Genomic DNA, 22,774 nt, shown 5'->3' with positions numbered 1-22,774 from the left:
AACAACAACAACAAGGTTGCATAGCACAGAAAAAAAAAATCTGTAAACTTGAAGAGAGAACAATGGAATGTATCCAAACGAACTTAAAAAAAAAAAAAAAACAGACTCAAATAAGTGACCACAATATAGAAAACCTTCTAAGGAGGAAATGGCATTATAACTACCTGATAAGGAACTGATTTTAAAAATTATATTTAGGAGCTCAGGTAGCGTAGTGTTTACGAATCGGGCTGCGAACCTTAAGGTCAGCAGTTCGAAACTACCAGCTGCCCCGCGGGAGAAAGATGAGACTTTCTGCTCCTGTAAATATTTACAGCCTCGGAAACCCTGTACATGGTCGCTATGGGGCGGAACCGACTCGATGGCACTTAACAACAACAACATTTAGGACAGGGGAGTAGTTATAATCGTACAGTACAGAAACAGAAGACCCTAGGACAATCCAAGGAGAAGCGCACAAGCGGAGTGCAGGACTCTATCCAGAGAAGCAGCGACACCAGAGATGGGGGCAGAGATGAGGACATGGAGAGACAGAGCAGTTGAGGAGTCTGGACTCACGGAAAGAGCAGACTGGGTGCTGGTGGCCAGAGGCAGGTTTGCAGAATGTGCCCTTTGGTTGTTTAAACTATTATATATTCCTGAATATCTGTACATATCCCTCTTCTCTCCTGCCAAAACAAACAAACTAAGGGAATGGAAGCAAATACTACTGAATGATGATGCACAGAGGAGAGTATAATCATTGCAATGAAACAATGGTGTAAGGCTGATTTAGCATCTTCCATCAAATCAGGTCCCATGGTGATTAAGCTAAAGGTGAGTTTCTTTATGACAAGCTTTACAAGCCATGTAAACTATCACTCAGTTCACAATAAAAACTTTAAAAAAAATTATATTCAGGTACCTTCCATGGATCGAAAGATTGAGGAAACTGCAAACAAGATCAAGGAAAACACAGACATAACTCTAGTAGATGATTTCAGGAACACTACAAGAACAAACTTATAAACATATGAAAATTAAAAAATATATATTAAAAACAGCAAACAGAAATCCAGAAGATTTAAAAGATTTCAGATGTTACATTCTGATAATTGCAATCAATGACATGGAACAAAATAAGTATGAATTGTTGAATGACAAACTGTTTTACTTGTAAATCTTCATCAATATCACAATAAAGTTATTTTAAGAAAAGAAAATACTGGAGAAAACATACACACACAACACACATATATAAGTGTGCATGCACTTAAAAATTATTTTTAAAAAAGTCCAAAATCTGTTACTGAAATATGTGACTTAAGTATGTAACTGTATAAAAGAGGAGAGAAATAGATAAAATACATAGCTGAAGAAATTATAGCTGAGAACATTAAAAACTTTAAGACATGAATAACTGATCCAAGATGTTTATAGTGAACTTCAAGCAAAGTAAACACACACTCAAAAAAACCACATGTACTTTTCTTCTTCCCCCATCTCAATTTTAGCATCTTCCATCAAATCAGGTCCCATGGTGATTAAGCTAAAGGTGAGTTTCTTTATGACAAGCTTTCACCTTTCTTTACTTTCTTCTTCCTCTACCCACCTCACTTTTTTTTTCTGAAATGCACCATGGATACTTGCTATCTCAATCAGGACATTGTGACTAATTCATTTTATTTTTAAATATGAAAATAATTGAACATATTGAGAACATTAAGAACAGGTCCAAAAGGACAAATTTTCCTATTAACCTTGTTGTATAATAGTATAGGGGAATCTTAAATTTTAGGTTCAAATTATAGTTGTTGCTTTCAGATTTGGAATATAACAGTGACAGATGGCAATGTTAAAAATAAATAGAACATTCAACTTGTTTATACTGTAGGCAAAGACAGTTTTAAAGTGTGAAACAAGCCTGAAGCTGGTATAATTAATTCATATTATTCTTTTCAAAATAAACTAAGGATGCAAATTTCCCTATGCCAATTCTATAAGGCTGCTCTCAAAAATCTAAAGACAAAATGTTACTTCTTGAAGGTGTGTTATTTTGAAGTAAGGCATTTAAAAAATATCATTACTTACACAGAATTTAAAATGCTATAGGTCTTAGAAACCTATTCTTCAAAATTATCAAAAACTGATTCAGTATTATAAAAGCTTCTAAAATTATACTTGTCAGATGTCCATTCACAATTTGGGAAAGTATTTGATAGTTTATTTAATACCACTATAAAAATAATTTTAGAAACTCACTTTATCATGCATTTCCAAGTAAAAATGATACAAGATAAGATTTAGTAAAAAAAACAAAAACAAAAAAACAACTGATAGGTTACACCAAAGGAAAATACATAAAGCACTATATAAGAAATATAAGAAATCACAATAAATATCTGATATTAAAACTTAATAGTATAAAAACTGTGAATTCCAAATAAATAAATAAATAAATAAAACAACCACCACACAATCATCTCAATAGTAATAGACACTTGTCAAAACCAAACATTTAGTTTTTCATTAGAAAAACACTGAACAAATTAGGAAGAGAAGAGAACATGCTCAGCTAGATAAAGGACATCTGTGAAAACCCTACAGCTAACATCATACTTAATGGTGAAAGGATGGATACATTCCCCCTAGGATAAGGAGCAAGGCAATATATCAGCTCCTCTCACTTGTACTCAACAACATACTAGACATTCTAGACAGGGCACTTAAACATGAAATAAATGACATCTAGATGGTAATGTTAGAAGTAAAACTATCTGTTGTCACACATGACATGAACTTATATAGGGAAAAGCCTGAGGAATTCTCTTAAAAATGAGTTCAGCAAGGTTGCAGTGTAGCTCAACAGACAAAAATCAACTGTATGTCTATGTATTTGCAATGAATGATCCAAAAACAAAATTAAGAAAATGTTTCCATTTACAGTAGTATCACAAAGAAGAAAATATACAGGAATACATTTTTAAAAATTAGTGTAAAACTTATACTCTGAAAACTACAAAACACTGTTGAAATTATCAAAGATGGTATAAACAAATGAATAAATACCCCCTGTTCATGGATTGTATGACAAAATATTATTGAAATAGTAAAACTCCCGAAATTTATCTACAGATTCAACTCAATCCCTATCAAAATTCTAGGTATCTTCTTTATAGATAGTGGCAAACTGATTCTAAAATTCTATATGAAATTGGCAGAGACTCAGAATAGCCAAATCAATATCGAAACAGAACAACCAAATAGAAAAACTCATACTTCCTAACATAAATAATAATCAAGACAGTATGATACTGGCATAAGGGTATACATTAGACCCATGGAACAAAAACACTCAAAGAGTCCACCTCTCTCTCCTAGACTGGTTTAGACTGGAAGCTTCACTAAAAGCTGTCCACCATGAGTGACCCAGCCAGTATTTAAAATACTGGTGGAATAACTTCCAGCATCACAGCAACATGCAAGTCATCACAGTATGACAAACTGACAGACAAGTGGTGGTTCATGGTAACAGAAATACTACTGGAGATTGTATGATAGAATTTTACAAGACCAATAGCTTATTTATTCCAAATACCTTTTTACACAACATAAAACATGACTATATACATGGAACTCACTAGATGGAATACACAGGATTCAAACTAAGTACATCTATATGAAGGAATGGTGGAAAAGCTCAACATTATAACCCAAAACAAGGACAGGAGCAGACTGTACCACAGTCTGATCAATTGCTTATATGCAAATTCAGGCTGAAGAAAACTAAAATAAGTCCATGAAAGCCAAAATATGACCCTGAACATATCCCACCTGAACTTAGAGATCATCTGAAGAACAAATTTGATGCACCAGACACTAATGACCACACTAGAAGAATTGTGGGATGACATCAAAAAACCATACAGGAAGAAAGCAAAAGGTCATTAGAAAGACAGGAAAGAAAAGACCAAAATGGCTACCAGAAGAAACTCTGAAAATTGCTGTTCAGCATACAAATGTTAAAGTGAATGGAAGAATAAGTAAAAGAGCTAAACAGAAAGTTTCAAAGGAAAGTTTCAAAAGAAAAAGTCAAGTATTATAATGAAATATGCAAAGAACTGGAGTTAGAAAACCAAAAGGGAAAAACACACTCAGCATTTCTCAAACTGACGGAACTGAAGAAAACTTTCAAGTCTTGGCTTGTAATATTGAAGGATTCTATGGACAAAATATGGAAATCATTGGACAATATCATTGATATTGCATGCGAGCAAAGTTTTACTAAAGGTAATACAAAAACGGCCACAATCATACATTGACAGAGAAATTCCAGAGGTTCAAGCTGGATTCAGAAGAGGACGTGAACAAGGGGTATCATTGTTGCCATCAGATGGATCTTGGCTGAAAGCAGAAAATACCAGAAAGAGGTTTAACTGTGCTTTATTGACTATGAAAAGGCTTTCGATTGTGGAGGTCATGACAAGCTATGGACAACATTAAGAATATGAGTATTCTGGAACATTTAATTGTGCTCATGAGGAACCTGTAAATAGACCAAGAGGCAGTTGTTTGGACTGGACATGGAAACATCTAATGTTTTAAAATCAGGAAAGGTGTGCACCAGTGTGGTATATTTTTTCACCCTACTTATTCAATCTGTATGCTGAGCAAATAATCCAAAAAGCTGGATTATATGAAGAAAAGCAAGGCATCGGGATTGGAGGGAGGTTTATTAACAAACTGTGATATGCAGAAGATACAACCTTGCTTTCTTAAGCAAAGAGGACTTAAAATACTTATTGATGAAGATTAAAGACCAAAGCCTTTGGTAAGAGTTTAACCTTACCACTGGACCAAAACAACATGCATATAAATAGAGAAAGACTGAAGTTGTCAAAGACTTCATTTTGCTCAGACCAACCATCAACACTCATGGAAGCAGCAGTCAAGAAATCAAATGACAGATTGCATTAGGCAAATCGGCTGCACAAGACATCTTTAAAATTTTGAAGAACAAAGATACCAGTTTGAGGACTATGGAGTGACTGACCCAAGCAACTCCTAGGAAATCCTATACAGGTTTGCTATGGACTAGAACCGACTCAATGGCACTTTACAACAACAATATAGTAACTCTGGAATTCTGATGTGGCGTTGTAGGATAAACACTGGACTGCTAACCTAAGGTCAGCTGTTCAAACCCAACAGGTAATGCTTGGAAAGCCTATACAGGGTCCTATGAGTCCGAACCAATTCAATGGCACTTACCACCAACAACATGGTATTTCCAATAACCTCATATGCGTGCAAAAGTTGGACAGTGAATAAGGAAGACCACAGAAGAATTGATGCATTTGAGTTATGATGTTGGAGGAGAATACTGAAAATACCATGGACTGTCAAAAGAACAAACAGATCTGTATTGGAAGAAATACAGCCAGAGTGCTCCTTGGAAGCCATGATAGTCAGACTTCGCCTCTCATATTTTGGACATGTTTTCAGGAGGAGGGGCCAGTCAATGTAGAAGGATATCATGTTTGGTAAAGTGGGGGATCAGAGAAAAAGAGGAAGACCCCTAACAAGATGAATTGGCACAATGGTGGCAGCGATGGGCTTAGGCGTAACAATGATTGTGAGGTTGGCCCAGGACTGGGAAGTGTTTCATTCTGTTGTGCATAGGGTTTCTATCCGTTGGTACAAACTCGATGACACCTAACAACAATAATAACAACAATGCAGACAAAAAATTGAATGATGGAGGAAGCATGAAAAAAAAAAAACGATGGAAGGAATACAGAGTCTCTTTATAAAAAAGAAATAGTTCAATCAGTTCAACAGGTACCGTATGATCGAAAACTGATGGTACTGAAGGAAGAAATCCAAGCTATACTGAATGTATTTTTGCAAAAAACAAACCTATGGAACACAAATGGAAATCTTTTAACAAACTGATACACCACTGGAACGTTCACTCATCTACGCTAAGAAATGTGGATGAAAGCTTCTTGGCCTACAAATTAAAGAGATCCATGTTTGTGCTCATTCCAAAGACAGGTGACCAAACAGAATGTGGAAATTAGCAAACAATAATATTAACAGCTCGTGAAAGTAAAATTTTGCTGAAGATAATTAAAAAATGGCTGTAACAGTACATTTTCAGGGAACTGCCAGAACCTTTAATGAGAGAAAGATGCAGAACTTGGTGTATCACTGCTGAAGTCAGTTGGATCTTGGTTGAAAGCAGACAATACTATGTAAAGACATTTGACTATGTGGATCATGACAAACTATGGATAACAGTGTAAAGAAGGGAATTCCAGAACACTTAATTGTGTTCATGAGGAACCTGTATATAGACCGAGAGGCAGTCATTCAAACAGAACAATGGGATACTGAATGGTTTAAAATCAGGAAAGGTGTGCACCAGGGTTGTATTCTTTCACCATACTTATTCAATCTGTATTCTGAGCAAATAAGCTAAGAGGCTGGGTTACATGAATATATAATGTGGCATCAGGATTAGAAAAAGACTGGCAACCTGAAATATGCAGATGATACAACCTAGCTTGCTGAAAGTAAAGAAGATTTAAAATACTTAATGATGAAGATCAAAGACCACAGCTTTCGTTATGATTTGTACCTCAATGTAAAGAAAACAAAACTCTTCACAATTGGACCAATAAATAACATTTGATAAATGGAAAAAAAGATTGAAGCTGTCAAAGACTTCATTTTGCTTGATCTACTATCAACATTCATGGAAGCAGCAGTCAAGAAATCAAACAATGAATTATATTAGGCATATGTGCTGCACAAGAGCAAAGATATCAGTTTGAGGACTAAGGTGCACTTTGACCTAAGTCATGGTATTTTCAACAGTCTCATATGCATGTAAAAGTTGGACAATGAATAAAGAAAACTGTAGAAGAACTGATGCATTAGAGTTGTAGTATTGGAGAAGAATACTGAAAATACCACAGATTGCCAGAAGAATAAACAAATCTGTGGTGGGAGAAGTACATTTCAGAATGCTCCTTAGAAGTCAAGATGATGATACTTCGTCTTTCATACTTCGCATATGTTACCAAGAGGGACCAGTCCCTGGAAAAGCACACTATGCTTGGTAAAGTTGAGAGTCAGTGAAAAAGAAGAAGACTTCTGAAGAGCTGACTGACACCATGGCAGCAGCAATGGGCTCAAGTGTAACAACAACTGTGAGGAGGTACAGGACTGGGCAGTATTTCATTTTATTGTGCATTGGGTCATTATGAATTGAAACTGATTCGATAGCATCTAACAAACAACAAATGAAACATAAAGGAAAGTCCAATAAGAAAAAAGCCCATGTGTCTGTTAGTCAAGTTGTTTTCAACAAAAGTGTCAAGACAATTCAGTTGTGAAGGGGTGATCTTTTAAACAAATGATGCTGGGACAAATGAATATTCACATGTGAAAGAATAAAGTTGGACCCCTACCTCACATATACACAAAGATTATCTCAAAAGGGATTATAATTTAAATGTAAGAACTAAAGCTATACGCAATATGGGGAAAAAAATACAGGAGTAAATCTTCATCACCAGCCACTTCTCAAGAAATCCTATAGCGGGTTGCTATGAGTCAAAAGAAGGTCACTAACAATGACTTATCTATAGGTTGGCAGTTTGAACTCACACAGCGGTGCTGCAAAACTAAGACCTGGGGACCTTAGATTACAGCCAAGAAAACCACATGTAACATCTTTTACTCTGTTACATGTGGGGTTGCCATGAGTTGCTCACAGCAATGAGTTTGGTTTTCAGTGTATTTACATACCTCATAAGACAAGATAGTTTGATATGTGCTTTCTAGGCAAGGTGGAACAATACGAGATAAGAAAAAAAAATATTATTGTTTTCTTGTCCTAAACATTGAAAACATTTTTAAGAAAAGCAGTCCAATTAATTCTGAAGCTCACACATTAATTTTTTTTTCTTTTTACAGGTAGGGTGGGAGTGTTCAAAGAAAAAGTAATACAATTAGGCAAAATAAATTTGATTATATCTTTGTCCCTGCATAGTTTTTTATTTTCTTTTAAAAAATTATATTCAGTAAAAAAGCTGCAGATTATGTATTCTGTAGCCCAATACTTTTTTTTAAGTTCCATTTTCTTTATTTTTATCCCTGTGGCACTGCCTTAGTTATCTGGAAAATACTTCATATAGTATAGAGCTTCAAAAAGTTCTTATAAAAATTCCATTATCTTTTAATAACATGTGTCCACAAACTTTTTGAAGTACCCCCATATTTATAGAGTACTGTTAAGGATACAATAAGCACTGGACTACAAAGCACAAGTGCCATGGTTCGAGCCTTTCAGCCACTCCACAGAAGAAAGATGAGGTCTTATGCGCTCTCAAAGATTTAAAGTCTTAAAAAGCCTATACAGGGTCGCTATGAATTGAAACCAACTGGATGGCACTTAACAACAACAAACACACCCACTGTCATTGAGTCAGTTTTGATTCATAGTGACCCTGTAAGGACAGAGCAAAACTGTCCAAAGGGTTTTTTTTTCCAGGCTGTGAATATTTATAGAAAAACACTGCCGTATTTTTATTACGATATGGTGGGCTCAAATGGCTGGCCTAACCTCCCCACCACTAGGGCTTCTTACTATAAGTCTATTATATAAATAATAAGACATACTGGTGTGGCACCGTGGGTTAATGTGCCAGACTGCAAAGCCGTTTGAACTACAAGGTTGGTGGTTCAAGCTCACCAGTTGATTCTTGGAAACCCTATACAGGGTCGCTATGGGTTGGAACAGACTCGATGGCACTTAACAACAAGTCTTTAAGATATTTTTGATGTTTATAGGCACTGATAAAATATACTGTCCTCTAACATATTAATTTTCAGTTACTTTTATCACTTCCATACCACTTGTTTAAACCTGTCTTTTTGTTTATAAGTAAAAAGCTATACTTCTAATGTATAATCAAGAAAGCAAATAATGACAACGTTTATTTAAGACAATGCCTTAAAATCTTGAATGCATGTAAGCCTATGTGAAGTGAACAATGGAGAAATATGAATACATTAAAAAAATAAAATTACATAAAATTTAGAATGAATAGTATGCCAGTAAACAGAATGAACACCAAAACAAGCTATGTGCATGACTGTAAAATATTATCGTTAATCAGTATATGAAATAACCACTCTCATGAAAAATATACTCACCTGGTTTGGGCACTGAGTTGGTCACTGACTGGGGCAATTTTTGGTTAATTAATTCAACGCAGTGTCCAGGGAAGAGTCCCACCTATGAAAGAAAACAGGCAAAGAGATCATTCTAAACCATAGAACAGACCAGTATGTGAGCGATGCCAAATGAATTCCAGTAATGAATTCCACAGTCCCTCCCAAATGATTCTATTATTCCAAGACTCTAAATAACAGATCATGCCAACGACACAAACAAATTAAAAAGAAAAAATCTGTTGCTAAGAGTTATGTTTAATTTGCTCAAATATGTCTTCTTTTTTAGATTTTTAAAAGTCTCAAGGCTTTTTGACACCAATTAAAATATTCAATCTGATAAACTGTACATGCAGTAGGTATAATTTTTAACTCTATCATTTACTGTGCTGAAATTTCAATCCAGTTGTGTTGGCAACAACTTATGTTTATTATTTTCTCTATGACTTCTTAAAAATAAACATAATTCAGTTTTTTTTTTTCCCCCCCACAGGGAAAAGATTTTCTCTTCACTCTCCCACAGACTTCATGAAAGATGATTTAGGATTAAAATAAATTTGTGAAACCATCAATGACATAAAATTCTAGTCACTCACTATTGTAAGAACTGATAATGTATAGATAAAGGGAAAGCAAGAGAGAAGAAAGCAGTCAGTCTCTGGCCTTGTAGCAGAACAGCTTGTGGAGCTTCAGGCAGAATCCTACTAAACTGTATTCAAACAAAACCTGAGCTCCAGATCACCTAGCAATACTGTATGAGGGTAAGTCAAAAAGTATTGTTACAAAATCACAGAAACCTCTGCTAAACAAAAACATCAAAATAGGAAGCTGTTGTTTCTTGATCTATCTGTCCTATACACGTCTGAAAGCAGTGTTTCCATCTCTACAACTCTTCTCCAAAGAAGTCCGTGTTCTTGGATTTGTTGCTGTGGATCATCGAGTCAGTTTCAACTCATAGAGGCCCTGCATACAGTTTTCAAGAACGACTGGTGGGTTTGAAGTGCTGACCTTGTAAATACCAGTCCAGTGTTTTTCCTCCAGTGTCATTCCTCTCTTTGATTTACTCCGCATCAAAATGTCAGTTTAGGCAAACTTGAGGGACATTTTCCTTTGAAATGTTCTTTTGAGTTTTGACAACAAGGCTATAGGGTTAAAGGGGTAAGAGTTGCCAACTAAATTCTCTTAGAATAGCCCCTGCTGTCCTTGAAGAACGAGCAGGTGCATCGTCATGATGGAAAAAATTTCCTCGGCACAACATTCTTGGCCTTTTTCTCAATACTGACATCTCCCTAATAAGCTCCATGTCCATCCTCTATCCTTCGAGGAAATATATTAAGGCTACCCCTTTGCTGCTGTTGGTAAGTGCTGTCAAGAGGGTTCCAACATAGCAACTCTTTCTAGGGTTCCCAAGGAGCAGCTGGAGGGTTTGAACAGCCAACTTTGTGGTTTGCGGTCCTGTACTGATCCTACAGTGCCACAGCAGGGGTCTGACTACCCCTTTAAAATCCCCTAAAACAGTTACCACGGCCTTCTGAGTTGAACTCTTTGCTTTGAATTTAACTGGACCTGCAGATCCCCTCGAAAGGCACTGTTTTGACTGGATCTTTTATTTGAGGGTATCCTAATGAGACTAAAACAAGTTTATTACCGAAAGCTTGTCTGCAACCATCCACTGATTATAGAGACGTGTTTAAACATGTTTTGTTTGGAATATCATATGTAAGTATGAACTGTAACCCTAGTAGTGATACTTTTTGACTTACCCTCATATGGTCAGGGACCACAGCCAATAGAATGATTACAGAGATAAACAGCCTGGAAACAAAAGTAAAGAAGCAAATCTTTACCAATATTTATAGATGTTTCCTGAGATAGGAACATAACTGGGCTGCCATGCAGCAGATGTTAAAGCTGAAACATAAAAACTATCACTTGTATATCCCTCTGTTGACAGACTCTGGGGAAAATGGGATGATCTTCCAAGAGTATGATTCATAATGAAGTTCTGAGCTGTATAATTTCCATCTGTTTGGGATTATTTTCACATACTCATTTGCTGCATTCTTTATTTCAATTTCTGTATCAGTGTCCTATTGTTGTTGTCAAGTGCTATCGAGTTGGTTCCAACCCATAGAGACCCTGTATAGGTTTTCCAAGGAGTGACTGGTTAGCTTGAACCGCCAACCTTGCAGTTCAAACCAGCTTCGCAATCCAGCACATTAATCCACAGCACCACACCAGGACTCCAGTGGTTCAAGTTGTGACCAGTTATCATGCACTAAAAAGAGTTTACTAACAAAAAAATTTAAAATTTAGATTTAAAGATTTCAATTTAGCATTTTTAAAGCATCTATGCATTGTCTCCCAAAATGAGGTTTAGGTATTTGCTCTGTTGGTGAGATTCTGTAACATATTGTACTAAACCTATGTAACTTGTTAAATTCGAAATTCTTCAATGATCAGTCAAAATCGCTAAGAAACAAGTTGAAAAATCTTACTCATCATCTCTTACACAAACCAGCAGTCATGAGGAGTGTGGTGTAATGTTTAACAATACAGACTCCAGCAATGGTCCTTATGTGAAATTTCAGTTGTCTAATCTAACCTCTCCATGTTTTCAGTTTCTTCATCTAAACATAATAATTATCCCTGTTCCAAGGAATTAAATGGGTTAGTATAAGCAAAATACATATAGTAGGTACTCATAAACATTACCTATTATTATCCTGGAGTCCTAGTGTAGCACTGTAAGATAAGTACTGGACTGCTAACTGCAAGGTTGGTGGTTCAAACCTACCAGCAACTCCTCAGAAATCTTATACAGGGTCCCTCTGAGTTGGAATCGACTTAACGCCACTTCAAAATAACAACAAATTATCATCCCAATATATGAGATACTAGAAAATCTAAAAGGTTCTAATTCCCACATCAACTGAATACAACAAACAGTACTTATCATCCACATTATTAATTGACGCAGAAAAGGCATTTGAAAAAATCCAGCATCCATTCTTGATAAAAACATTCAACAAAGTAGGAACTGAATGGAAATTCCTTAACATAATCAAGAACATATATACAAAACCATCAACCAACATCACTATGAATGGAGAGACACTTAAAGCATTCCCCTTGTTTAGAAGAACCAGGTAAGATGCCCTTTTTCACTATTCCTATTCAATACTGTCTTGGAAGTCTGAGTCAGTGCTATAAGGCAAGAATGGGAAATTAAAGGCATTCAAATTGGTAAAGAAGAAGCACATTTTTCTCTGTGGGCCAATAATATTTTCCTATACATAGAAAATCCCAAAGACTCTGGAAGAAAATTATTGGAACTCATTGAAAGATTCAGCAAAATGATAGGATGCAAGATAAAGATACAAAACTCAGTTGGATTCCTTTAAACGAATAAAGATAGCTCTGAAAAGGAAATATGAAAAACAATTCCATTTACAACTACCACCCAAAGGATGAAATGTGGTGGTGATGGTGGTTATGTGCCGTGGAGTCAGTTCCGACTCATAGCGATCCTGTACAGAGTTTCTGAGGCTGTAAATCTTTTACCGGAGCAGAAAATCTCATCTTTCTCCTGCAGAACAGCTGGTAGTTTTGAACTGTTGACCTTAAGGTTCACAGCCTGATTCGTAACCACTATGCTACCAGAGCATAAAAATAAATCTAACCAGAGAAACAAAACATGTATACAAAGAAAACTAAAAAACACTACTATCAGAAACCAAAAGAGATTTGCAAAATGGAAGAATATGCCATGCTCACTGGTGCAAAGACTTAGCATTGTGAAAATATTAATACTACTCAAAACAATCTATAGATACAACACAATCTGAATTCAGATTTAAAAAACATTCTGTAAAGAGTTGAAAAAAATTATCACAAACTTTATATAGAAAGGAAAGAAACCATGGATAAGCAAAATACTGCTTAAGAAGAACAAAGCTGGAGACCTCTCACTCCCTGATCTCAAAATTTACTATATAGGCACAGTGGTCAGACAGCTTGGTACTGGTATAATAAATTATATATAGATCAGTGGAGCAGAATTGAGAAACCAGAAATAAATCCATTTAAATATAGTCAACTGATCACTGATATAGGACCATAACACATTAAATGGTTAAGAGATAGTCTCTTCAAAAAATGGTGCTTGGCAAAACTGAAAATCCATTTTTAGAAGAATGAAACAAGACCCGTATCTCACATCATATACAAAAACAAGTTGAACATGTATTAAAGATTTAAATGTAAAACCTAGGACTATAAAGATCATCTATATAAATATAGGGACAAACTTAGGAGCTGTACTGCATGGCACACACACAATATCAAACATTGTAAAAAAACACACAAACAGTAGAAGACAAAATAGTTGACTGGTACCTCCAAAAAATTAGAATTGTATGTGCCTCAAAAAATTTCACCAAAAGAGTAAAAAAAGGAAGGCACAGACTGGAAAACCATTTTTTCCAATTATGTAACAGACAGGGGACTAATATTTAAAATTTGTAGAAAAGTACAACACCTCTACCTTAAAAAAAACCACAACCCAGTTAAAAAATAGGCAGAGGACATGAACTGACACTTCACCAAGGAAGACATTCAGGTAACCAACATGAGGAAAGATTTTCGATCACTAGCTTTTGCTGTAATTATTATTAAGTGCTGGCTAGTTGTTCCGACTCCTAGTGAGCCTGTAAAGAGTTTCCAAGGAACAGTTGGTGAGTTTGAACCACCGACCTTGTGGTTCAAACCAACCTTGTGGTCCACTGCTTTATTCCACAGTATCACCCAAGACTCCCATTAGCCATTCGTGAGACGCAAATCAAAACAATGAGATAGCATCTCACAACAACATTAACAGCAAAGTTCATAAATATAGAAAACAACAAATGTTGGTGAGGGTGTGGAGAGATTGCGAGCCTCCTACATTGCTGGTGGGACTGTAAAGTAGTTCAACCACTTGGAAAAACGGTATAGTGCTTCCTCAGAAAGTTGGAAATACAAATACCTTCACCCAGCAATCCCTCTACTTGCTATATACCCACAAGAACTAAAATCCAGAACATGAGAAGATAAATGCACACCAATATTCATTGAAGCACTATTCACAATAGCTAAAAGATAGAGACAGCCTAAGTGCGCATGTATGGAAGAACAGATAAACAAACTTCAGTACATACCCATAATGGGATACTATGCAACACTGGAGAATAACAATGTATCTGTGAAACACCTCATAACATAGAAGAACCTGGAGTATATTATGATTAATGAAATGAGTCAATCACAAAAGGACATATATTATGGAACCATTACTGCAAAAGTTTATGAAAAGGAGTAACAACCTAAGGACCAAGGGAAAGAGAAGGGCCTGCCTAAAGCATAACTGAGAACAGACCATCCTGATCAAAGAACTGTGTCCTGAGTCCTTTCTGATCCTGAATTGTAAGCTGTTACTTCCCTAATACACCCCATAATCATGAGGGGGAAAAAAAAAGTTTATGAAAAGGTTTCCATACTAAAAGAAACACTCTTCGATGGTTACCAGGGGTGGGCAGGAGGGGAGAGTAATTTACTGCCTAAAGGGCAGACACATGTTAGCTTGGGGGGAGGGGGGGAGCGGCAATACACAAGAGGGAGGGTGGCAGATGAACAATGAAGATAGGGAAAGACTTCGGGAGGTATGCATGCGCTAAATAGGATAGAGGTAGAGATTTAGATACAACCTTGGAACAACAGTATTCTATAAGTAACATACATGAAGCAAGATATGGGATAAAATGGTAAAGAAGGGGGAAATGTTTATGTGTTTTATTGTCTTGTGGATTTTGGTTTCATCTGCCAACTATGGTACAATAGACATTTAACTGTGATAAAAATGAATATTGGGAATTACGATGACAGAAAGCTTGTAAGCCCACCTTCAGCCAGTAACTGATTAGATTCACTTAAAGGGGAGTTAGAATTTGCTTCTTATTAAGCCTTTGTAGAGTATAGGGCCTTAGGTGGGATCCTGAACCCCACCCAGAAATTTTGAGTTGGGACATTTCCATTTGAAAAGACATGCTGATCACCCCAGAGCTGCTAGGAGAACAGAAGATTCTTACTGAAAGAGAGACCTGCAGAACAAAAGCAGACTATTTGGCTGTTTGAAATTCAATCAAGCTGTTTTCATTGGTGGCATCAAGTCCATCAGGGAAAATCCTCTTCTAGGGCTGAAACTTAAAGGGAACCCACCAGTAGTCTAGTATGCTCATTGGTGACCCCAACCCGGGTCTATGTGTGAGTGGAAGTAAGGGAAATGTAGCCATGAAGACAAGGACTGAGTCTGACCACGTTCCACTGACACCAGTTGACCTAGAAATGAGAGAGAGAAGAGGAAGGGCTAGTTGGTCTAAAGGTTAGGAAGATGTGCGAATTCCTGCGTCCATGGGCACTGACCTAGCACCTGGGGGGACAGGGCTGAGAGTTAAGTTGCCAGCTGGTCTGAAGTCACCAAGGTGTACATGAACTCCTGAACTTGTAGCTAGTACCAATTTGACCTAGTTTAGATGGCTAGTTGACTAGAACTTGACCAGATGAAGATAAAGATGCTTGAAACTGTGAGCAAGGTAAAATTGCTAATTTGATGGACTAGTCTTTTGCTTACAGATGCCGTTGCTCTAAATTCCAACCAGAATGGGAAGCATTCTTCATATCAGGGAACAAGCTTGTTTCCTCAGTGTACCAGATTGATAAGGATGGGCAATTTATACATTGGATATCAAAAATGGGGGAGCTATAAAGGCATGAAGTAGCTGGCTTACACGCCTTCATTGAGTATGAAATGAGGGTAAGGCAAAATCTCCACTGAGTAGTTTTTCTCTATTCCAGATGTATCTGATGAAAGGGGGTGGGAGATGATGGTGATGGGCTTTTTATGATTCAATTGTGAGTCACTGTCAGCAGGATTAATTGTGATTGTCAAAACTTATATTGTAGAAGATGTGTAACTAAAAGGGGAAGGGGTATAATTACTCTTTGATTTCAGTGACAGCCCATGATCCCAGGATCACCAAGAAGGAAGAGCATCAGTGACCTTGAGATCCACACCTAGAAAAGTGGCAACAGCAGAGGTTGTGTCAGAGGCGGTGGCATGGAGAGACAGAGTAACTGTGGGCTCTAGGCCCAGGTACTGCATAAGATTATATGTCTGCGGGGAGGAAGCTGGATTGCAGAATATGCCCTTTGGACACTGAAATTAATATATATGTTTTGTTTTGTGTGTGTACATGAAATATTTTTGCTTTGTTCATTTGTGAAATGTAAGATGTAAATGGGGAGTCACAGGGAGGGAGAACAACAACTACTGCTTCAGGGAGTGAATCACAATGATTAAGATGAAATAAAGTGTACAATTTGTTGAATGTAAAGCTGATGATCTTGTCTACAAGCTTTGACTCAACTCACAACAAAAAAGGTAGAAAAAAAAAAATATTACTACTAGGTTTCCAATTCAAACATGCATGAGTTTATTCCTAATAAAACATGTCTGTGTGATCCGTGGATGGCTGAAGAAAAGTTCTTTGGAATAATACACTTGTCTTAGGGTACCTTGAAAAAAGAAGGCCTAATAAAACAATGGCTTCTGAGGGGATATACTGGGCCAGTTAAATTCAAGGCAGAGAAGTTACCTTAGAACGTTCTGGTGACTGTGGCACTCCTTCCTGTGCAGCCCTCTGCTCTGTCTGGTGTCAGGCATAGTGCCACTGCTTCTAGAGGATGTGAACACACCCTCTAACTAAGCTACACAAACAGAGGACTAACTGTTCAAACTTCCAATCTCTACCACATCCACCAAAAGACAGGTGGTGAATGCCTGAGACACATTGATATGCAATTATCAAATAAATATAAATATGATGCTACAATGTCTCAGAGAAAAAATCCAGTTCACACAAAGAAAGAAGACAGAATGCCTCAAACAAGTGACCAAAATATAGAGTCAGAAAATATAACTCCAGAAATGGTATCAGAGCATGATTAGGAATTTAAAGTAAACACTAATTAGGCATCTTCAACAGATTGTGAGAAAGACAGAGAAAACAACAGATGAGTTCAAGGAAAACATAGATAAGACCATGGAAAATTTCAGGAAACAAAGTGACAAAATAATTGAAAACATGGGAACCAATAAAAAAACAGCAATTGGACCCTCTGCATACAGGGTTGATAGGGACAGGTACCTTAGACATTGTTGTTGTTATGTGCCATGGAGTCGGTTCTGACTCACAGTAACCTTGTACAGGGTTTCTGAGGCTATAAATCTTTACTGGCGCAGAAAGCCTCATCTCTCTCCCACAGAACAGGTGGTAGTTTCAAACTGCTGACCTTGTGGTTCACAGCCCGATTCGTAACCACTATGCTACCAGAGCTCCTTGGCTACCTAAAATTGGGGGGCTATAAAGGCATGAAGTGACTGGATTACAAGTTTTCAAGTGGGAGTTTAGTTTCAGGGTGTGCAGGGGAAGGTAGAATCCCCACTGAATAGTTTTAATCTTGTCTAGATGGATCTTGTGAAAGGAAATGGGGATAAGATTCTTATGATTTAATAGTGAATAACTGTTAACATGACTAATTGCGATTGTCACAACTGTAAAGGTAGAAGTTTTGTAACAAAAATGGGGGAGTAGTTAATCTTACAGTACAGGAACAGAGGACCCTAGAACCATTAAAGGAGAAGAGCATGAGCAGAATGTGGGAACCTATCCAGAGAAGCAGCAATACCAGAGATGGAGGCAGAGATGAGGACATGGAGAAAAAGAGCAGCTGAAGACTCTAGACTCATGGAAAGAGAAAGGCTGTCTGCGAGTGGCCAGGAGGTAGTGATTATGAATCGGGCTGCGAATCTCAAGGTCAGCAGTTCGAAACTACCAGCTGTTCCGTGGGAGAAAGAAGAGGTGTTCTGCTCCTATAAAGATTAACAGCCTCAGAAACCCTGTGCAGGGTCGCTATGAGTCGGAACCGACTCTATGGCACATAACAACAACAACAACATATATTCCTGAGTGTTTTTGTATACATCCTCCCCCCAAAACAAACAACAGAGAGGATAGAAACAAATACTGTTGAATGATGATGCACGGAGGAGATTATAATCATTGCAATGGATATAGAACTAATGTTCTCTCATATAAACTTTCACTCAATTCACAATAAAAACTTGTGGAGAAAAAAAAAAACCCTAGCTATTATAAAGTCAGAAGATTAACACTAAGACTTCAGAAATAAGTAACACACAGAAATGGCAAAGAAATAAAGTTGAATAAATGGAAAACCAAATTACTGAGCTGGAAGAAAAATCAGTATTCATCTGCTAGAGGAATAATCAGAAAATAGAACAACAACAACAAAAAATCTGAATAAAGTGGGACACTATCAAGAGGAATTACTTATGTGTGATACAAATTCCGTAACAGGAAGAGACAAACAAAAGCCCATACAACACAGATCTGTTGGTTCTATGGGTAGCCCACGGCACTTTCAATATTCTCCTCCAACACCATAACTCAAAAGCATCAATTCTTCTACAGTTGTCCTTATTCTGTCCAGCTTTCACATGCATATGTGGTTACTGAAAATACCATGGCTTGGATCAGGCACATCTTAGTCATCAAGCTGACATCTCTGTTCTTCAACACTTGAAAAAGTTCTTGTGCAGCAAATTTGCCTAATGCAATACGTCGTCGTTTGATTTCTTGACTGCTGCTCCCTTTAGTGGGGAAATTTGATCTAAGAAGAATGAAGCCCTGACAACTTCAATCTTTTCTCCGTTGATAAGAATGTTGTTTATTGGTCCAGTGGTGAGGATTTTTGTTTTCTTTATATTGAGATGTAATCCATACTGAAGGCTGTGCTCTTTGATATTCATCAGTAAATGTTTTAAGTCCTCTTCACTTTCAGCAAGCAAGGTTGTATCATCTGCATATCACAGGTTATTAATGAGTCTTCCTCCAATCCTGATGCCACATTTTTCTTCATATAACCCAGCTTCTTGGATTATCTGCTCAGCATACAGGGTGAATAAGTATGGTGAAACAATACAACCTTGCTGCACAGTGTTCTCATGTTCTGTTCAAATAACTTTACCTTTACAGGTAAAAAAAATACATTGCTACAAAATCATAGAAACCATTAGATAACAATATCAGAATGTGAAGCTCCTTATCCTCTGTGTAGGTCTGTACACTGCTGATGGTGGCGTTTCCATCTCTTTAACCTCTCCAAAAGTCTGTGCTCTTTAATTTATCATGTTAAATGACAGTTTTGGCATCTCTGAATTTTGAAAACAAAAAGAAGGCTAAAGGGGCAAGATCAGGGTTGTAGGAAGGATGGGGTAAGATGTCTGAATGGAATTCTTAAAGAACAGCTCCTGCTACCCTTTAAGAATGAGCAGGTACATTGTCATGATGGGGAGGGGGGAGTCTTCGATGCAACTTTTCTGAGTTTTTTTTTATCATATTCATCTTTCAATATTCTCAAAACCTGGTGATGGTCCTATGTCCTTTGAGGAAATCTATCAAGATTATCCCTCTGGAGTCCAAAAACATACTTGCCATGACCTTTTGAGCTGACCTCTTTGCCTTTACGTTAACTAGACCAACCAAATCCTTTGAAAAACCAGTTTTGATTGGCCTTCTTTTCAAAGACATCTTAACACACCTGTTTTAGTGAGAGAACTTGTCTGCAGCCGTCCACTGATTACAGAGACATATAGACCAGTAAAGTCACCCTTATTCCTTCATTCAGAGGATCTCGACTCAACAGCACACAATTAATTCTTTATCTAGGAAGCCTACATTTTAATCTAAGCTCTAACAACTAAAAAACAATGATCTAGTTGTTTAATCCCAGTATGCTTTAGTTGTTTAATCTATAAAATACAGGTAACAGTCTTCTTTAGAGTTGCCAGAATTAAAGGTTAATGGAAAACACATAGAAAATCACAAATAATTGTATGTCCCTACTCCTTTGAAATTATATAGATCAGCAGTTCGAAACTACCAGCTGCCCCGCGGTAGAAAGATGAGGCTTTCTGCTCCTGTAAAGATTTACAGCCTCGGAAACCCTGTACAGGGTCACTATGAATCGGAACCGACTCGATGGCACCTAACAACAACAACAGATGGAAATTTATACTATGTGGTTTTCCCTTACTTAAATGTAGAGTAAACATTTTGTTCTACTTGATTCTGAGTAAGGAAAAAATAAAGCTCTGGATTCACAAATATATATGAATATGAAGGTCTTTATATAAACAAACAGGTAACTGCCATCTTCCATTAAACTTGTAGAAGAAAAACAGTTTCTAAGTAGTCTCCCTTTTGTATATAAAAAGCTTTCCAGAAAAAAGTTATTTGAAGTCACATGAAACTTCAAAAGAACAGAAATTTTCACTGTCCAAGATCTCTTACTTGATATTTGTACACAAAAACACTCATATAGCATTCTGGAATAACTATAGAAAATAAAAGCGCCAATTCTTGATTATCTTGTGGAGAGTCAAGATCATGAGCTCTATAAAATTCTGTCAATCTCTAAACAGTATTTTAGCTATTAAATTAACTGTATTTAAAAATGTGTCTTATGGCAGACTTTTTGGAGAAAAAATATTTGCTAAGCAATGTTTAATTTCTTTTTTATCTGGGGCAGGATAAATAATAAGAGGCTAGAAAAGTGGTCTTCACATTTTGTTATAAAAATCATCTGTGTAACTTTAAAAATCCCGATTCCTGCTCTCATCCCCGAAGATTCTGATTAGCAAACATTATTTTTAACATGTTTCTCAGGTCATTCAGAGGCTGGAGTTCCCAGATAAAACTGTGAGAAACATAGCTCTATAAAAACAAATAATTCTCAAAGACGATAATACTTTATATTTAATCTTTTACCTAAGGAAAAAAAGGGCTCTTAGAGACTTTACCTAACATTCCCAACAACAGTCTACAGATAGGAACATAAATCTGATATTAATACCACATAGTTTAAAAAAAGAGAAGGAAAAAAAAAGAGTTGTTTTTCAGAAGTATAAAATGAAACATCTCAGAAAACAAAGGAAAAGATCCAATATACTCCTTAGAAAACCAAAAAACTCAGATTTCAGAATTTCAAATTACTTTAGTTAATATAATTTCACACTTCCTACTCACAGAAGCATAAGAAAAGAGTCACATTATAATGAAAACATATGGATGAACTAATCCGACTGTTCTCATGACTAAATTATGGTCTGGATTAAAACTAAGCATTATATGGGGGGGGGGGGAATGAAAGTTTTTGCCAACCATTAAATGACTGGAAGATTTAACAACTTCATAGATTGCACACTATTTCTGAGGAACACCTGGGTGAAAATCACATGGATAAAAAATACAAACAGCCTCACATCCTATCCCACAAGTATAGAAACAGAATTTCTGAACTCAGGGCTTGGCATTTGATATTTTTAATATGTTTCCATGGCGATTCTTAAGTGCACTACAGCTTGAGAATGAGTGGTGAGGGAGAGGAAAACAAAGTACTGCTAACAGAAGAAAGAATATAGCAGCTCAATATCCCTTAAAGTCATTTATGACAATTCACTTTCTCATCTATTAAGTTCTTAAATTTATTCTATTATGTTTTATCATATCTTTCTCAGACATAAAGCCTTTTTTAAACACTACTTTTTTCTTTTATGCTTACGCTATTTTTTTTAAGCTTTTTATTGTGAATTGAGTGAAAGTTTACAGGGCAGATCATCAGTTTTACATTCAAAAAATCACAAATCATACACCTTGTTTCGTTACAATAACCATCCCCTCCATGTGCCATGAGGTAACAGTATTTCTCTCTATCCATTTTAGCTTAAAAACAAAAACAAAAACAAAAAAACCCCACTCATGAATATATAATAAATTACACCTCCAAAGGGCACATTCTGCAAATCTGCCTCCTGGCCACCAACTAACTCTTAGTTCCCTAGAGTCCTCAGCCACTCCCCCTCTTCATGACCCCATCTCTGCCTCCATCTCTGGTGCTGCTGCTTCTCTGGATAAAGTCCCGCATTCTGTTTGTGCTCTGCTCCTGTGACGGTGCTAGGGCTCTCTGTTTCTGGACTGTAAGATTAACCACTCCCCTGGTTTTGTTACAAAACTTCTACCTTTACATTTGTGATAGTCGAAATTAGTCATGATAACAAAATAACAATTATTCACTTTTGAACAACACTAATCGTATCCCTATCTCTTTTCACCAGACCCATCTAGACAAGATGAAATCTATTCAGTGGGGACTCTTTCTTTCCCCACATACTCTTAAAACTAAACTCCCTCTTGAAACCTTGTAAGCCAGTCACTTTATGTCTTTACCACCCCCTTATTTTAGGTAGCCAATGTCTAAACTGTCCATCTCTATCTACCCTGTGTACAGAGGGGATAGCATTGATACTTGATGTGAAGACTCCTTCCCTCTGTTGGTATTTAGAGTTACTACCTCCATAAATATAGGTCAG

The 22,774-nt window shown here is 36.7% G+C and overlaps 1 protein-coding gene across 1 annotated transcript in view; it reads right to left on the bottom strand.

Annotated features, from left to right (window-relative positions):
* The window catches only part of ARHGAP32 (Rho GTPase activating protein 32), a 325,690-nt gene that overhangs the window by 110,190 nt on the left and 192,726 nt on the right, over positions 1-22,774 (bottom strand). Inside the window, exon 10 of the mRNA XM_006873075.1 lies at positions 9,208-9,289. Within this exon, the coding sequence (XP_006873137.1) occupies positions 9,208-9,289 (82 nt within the window). The remainder of the gene's footprint in view (positions 1-9,207; positions 9,290-22,774) is intronic.

The sequence above is a fragment of the Chrysochloris asiatica genome, unplaced genomic scaffold, assembly GCF_000296735.1.
Source record: "Chrysochloris asiatica unplaced genomic scaffold, ChrAsi1.0 scaffold00222, whole genome shotgun sequence".
NCBI classification, from domain to species: domain Eukaryota; kingdom Metazoa; phylum Chordata; class Mammalia; order Afrosoricida; family Chrysochloridae; genus Chrysochloris; species Chrysochloris asiatica.
The sequence above is the reverse complement of the archived record's forward strand: the minus strand, read 5'-3'. Positions and strand labels throughout refer to the sequence as shown.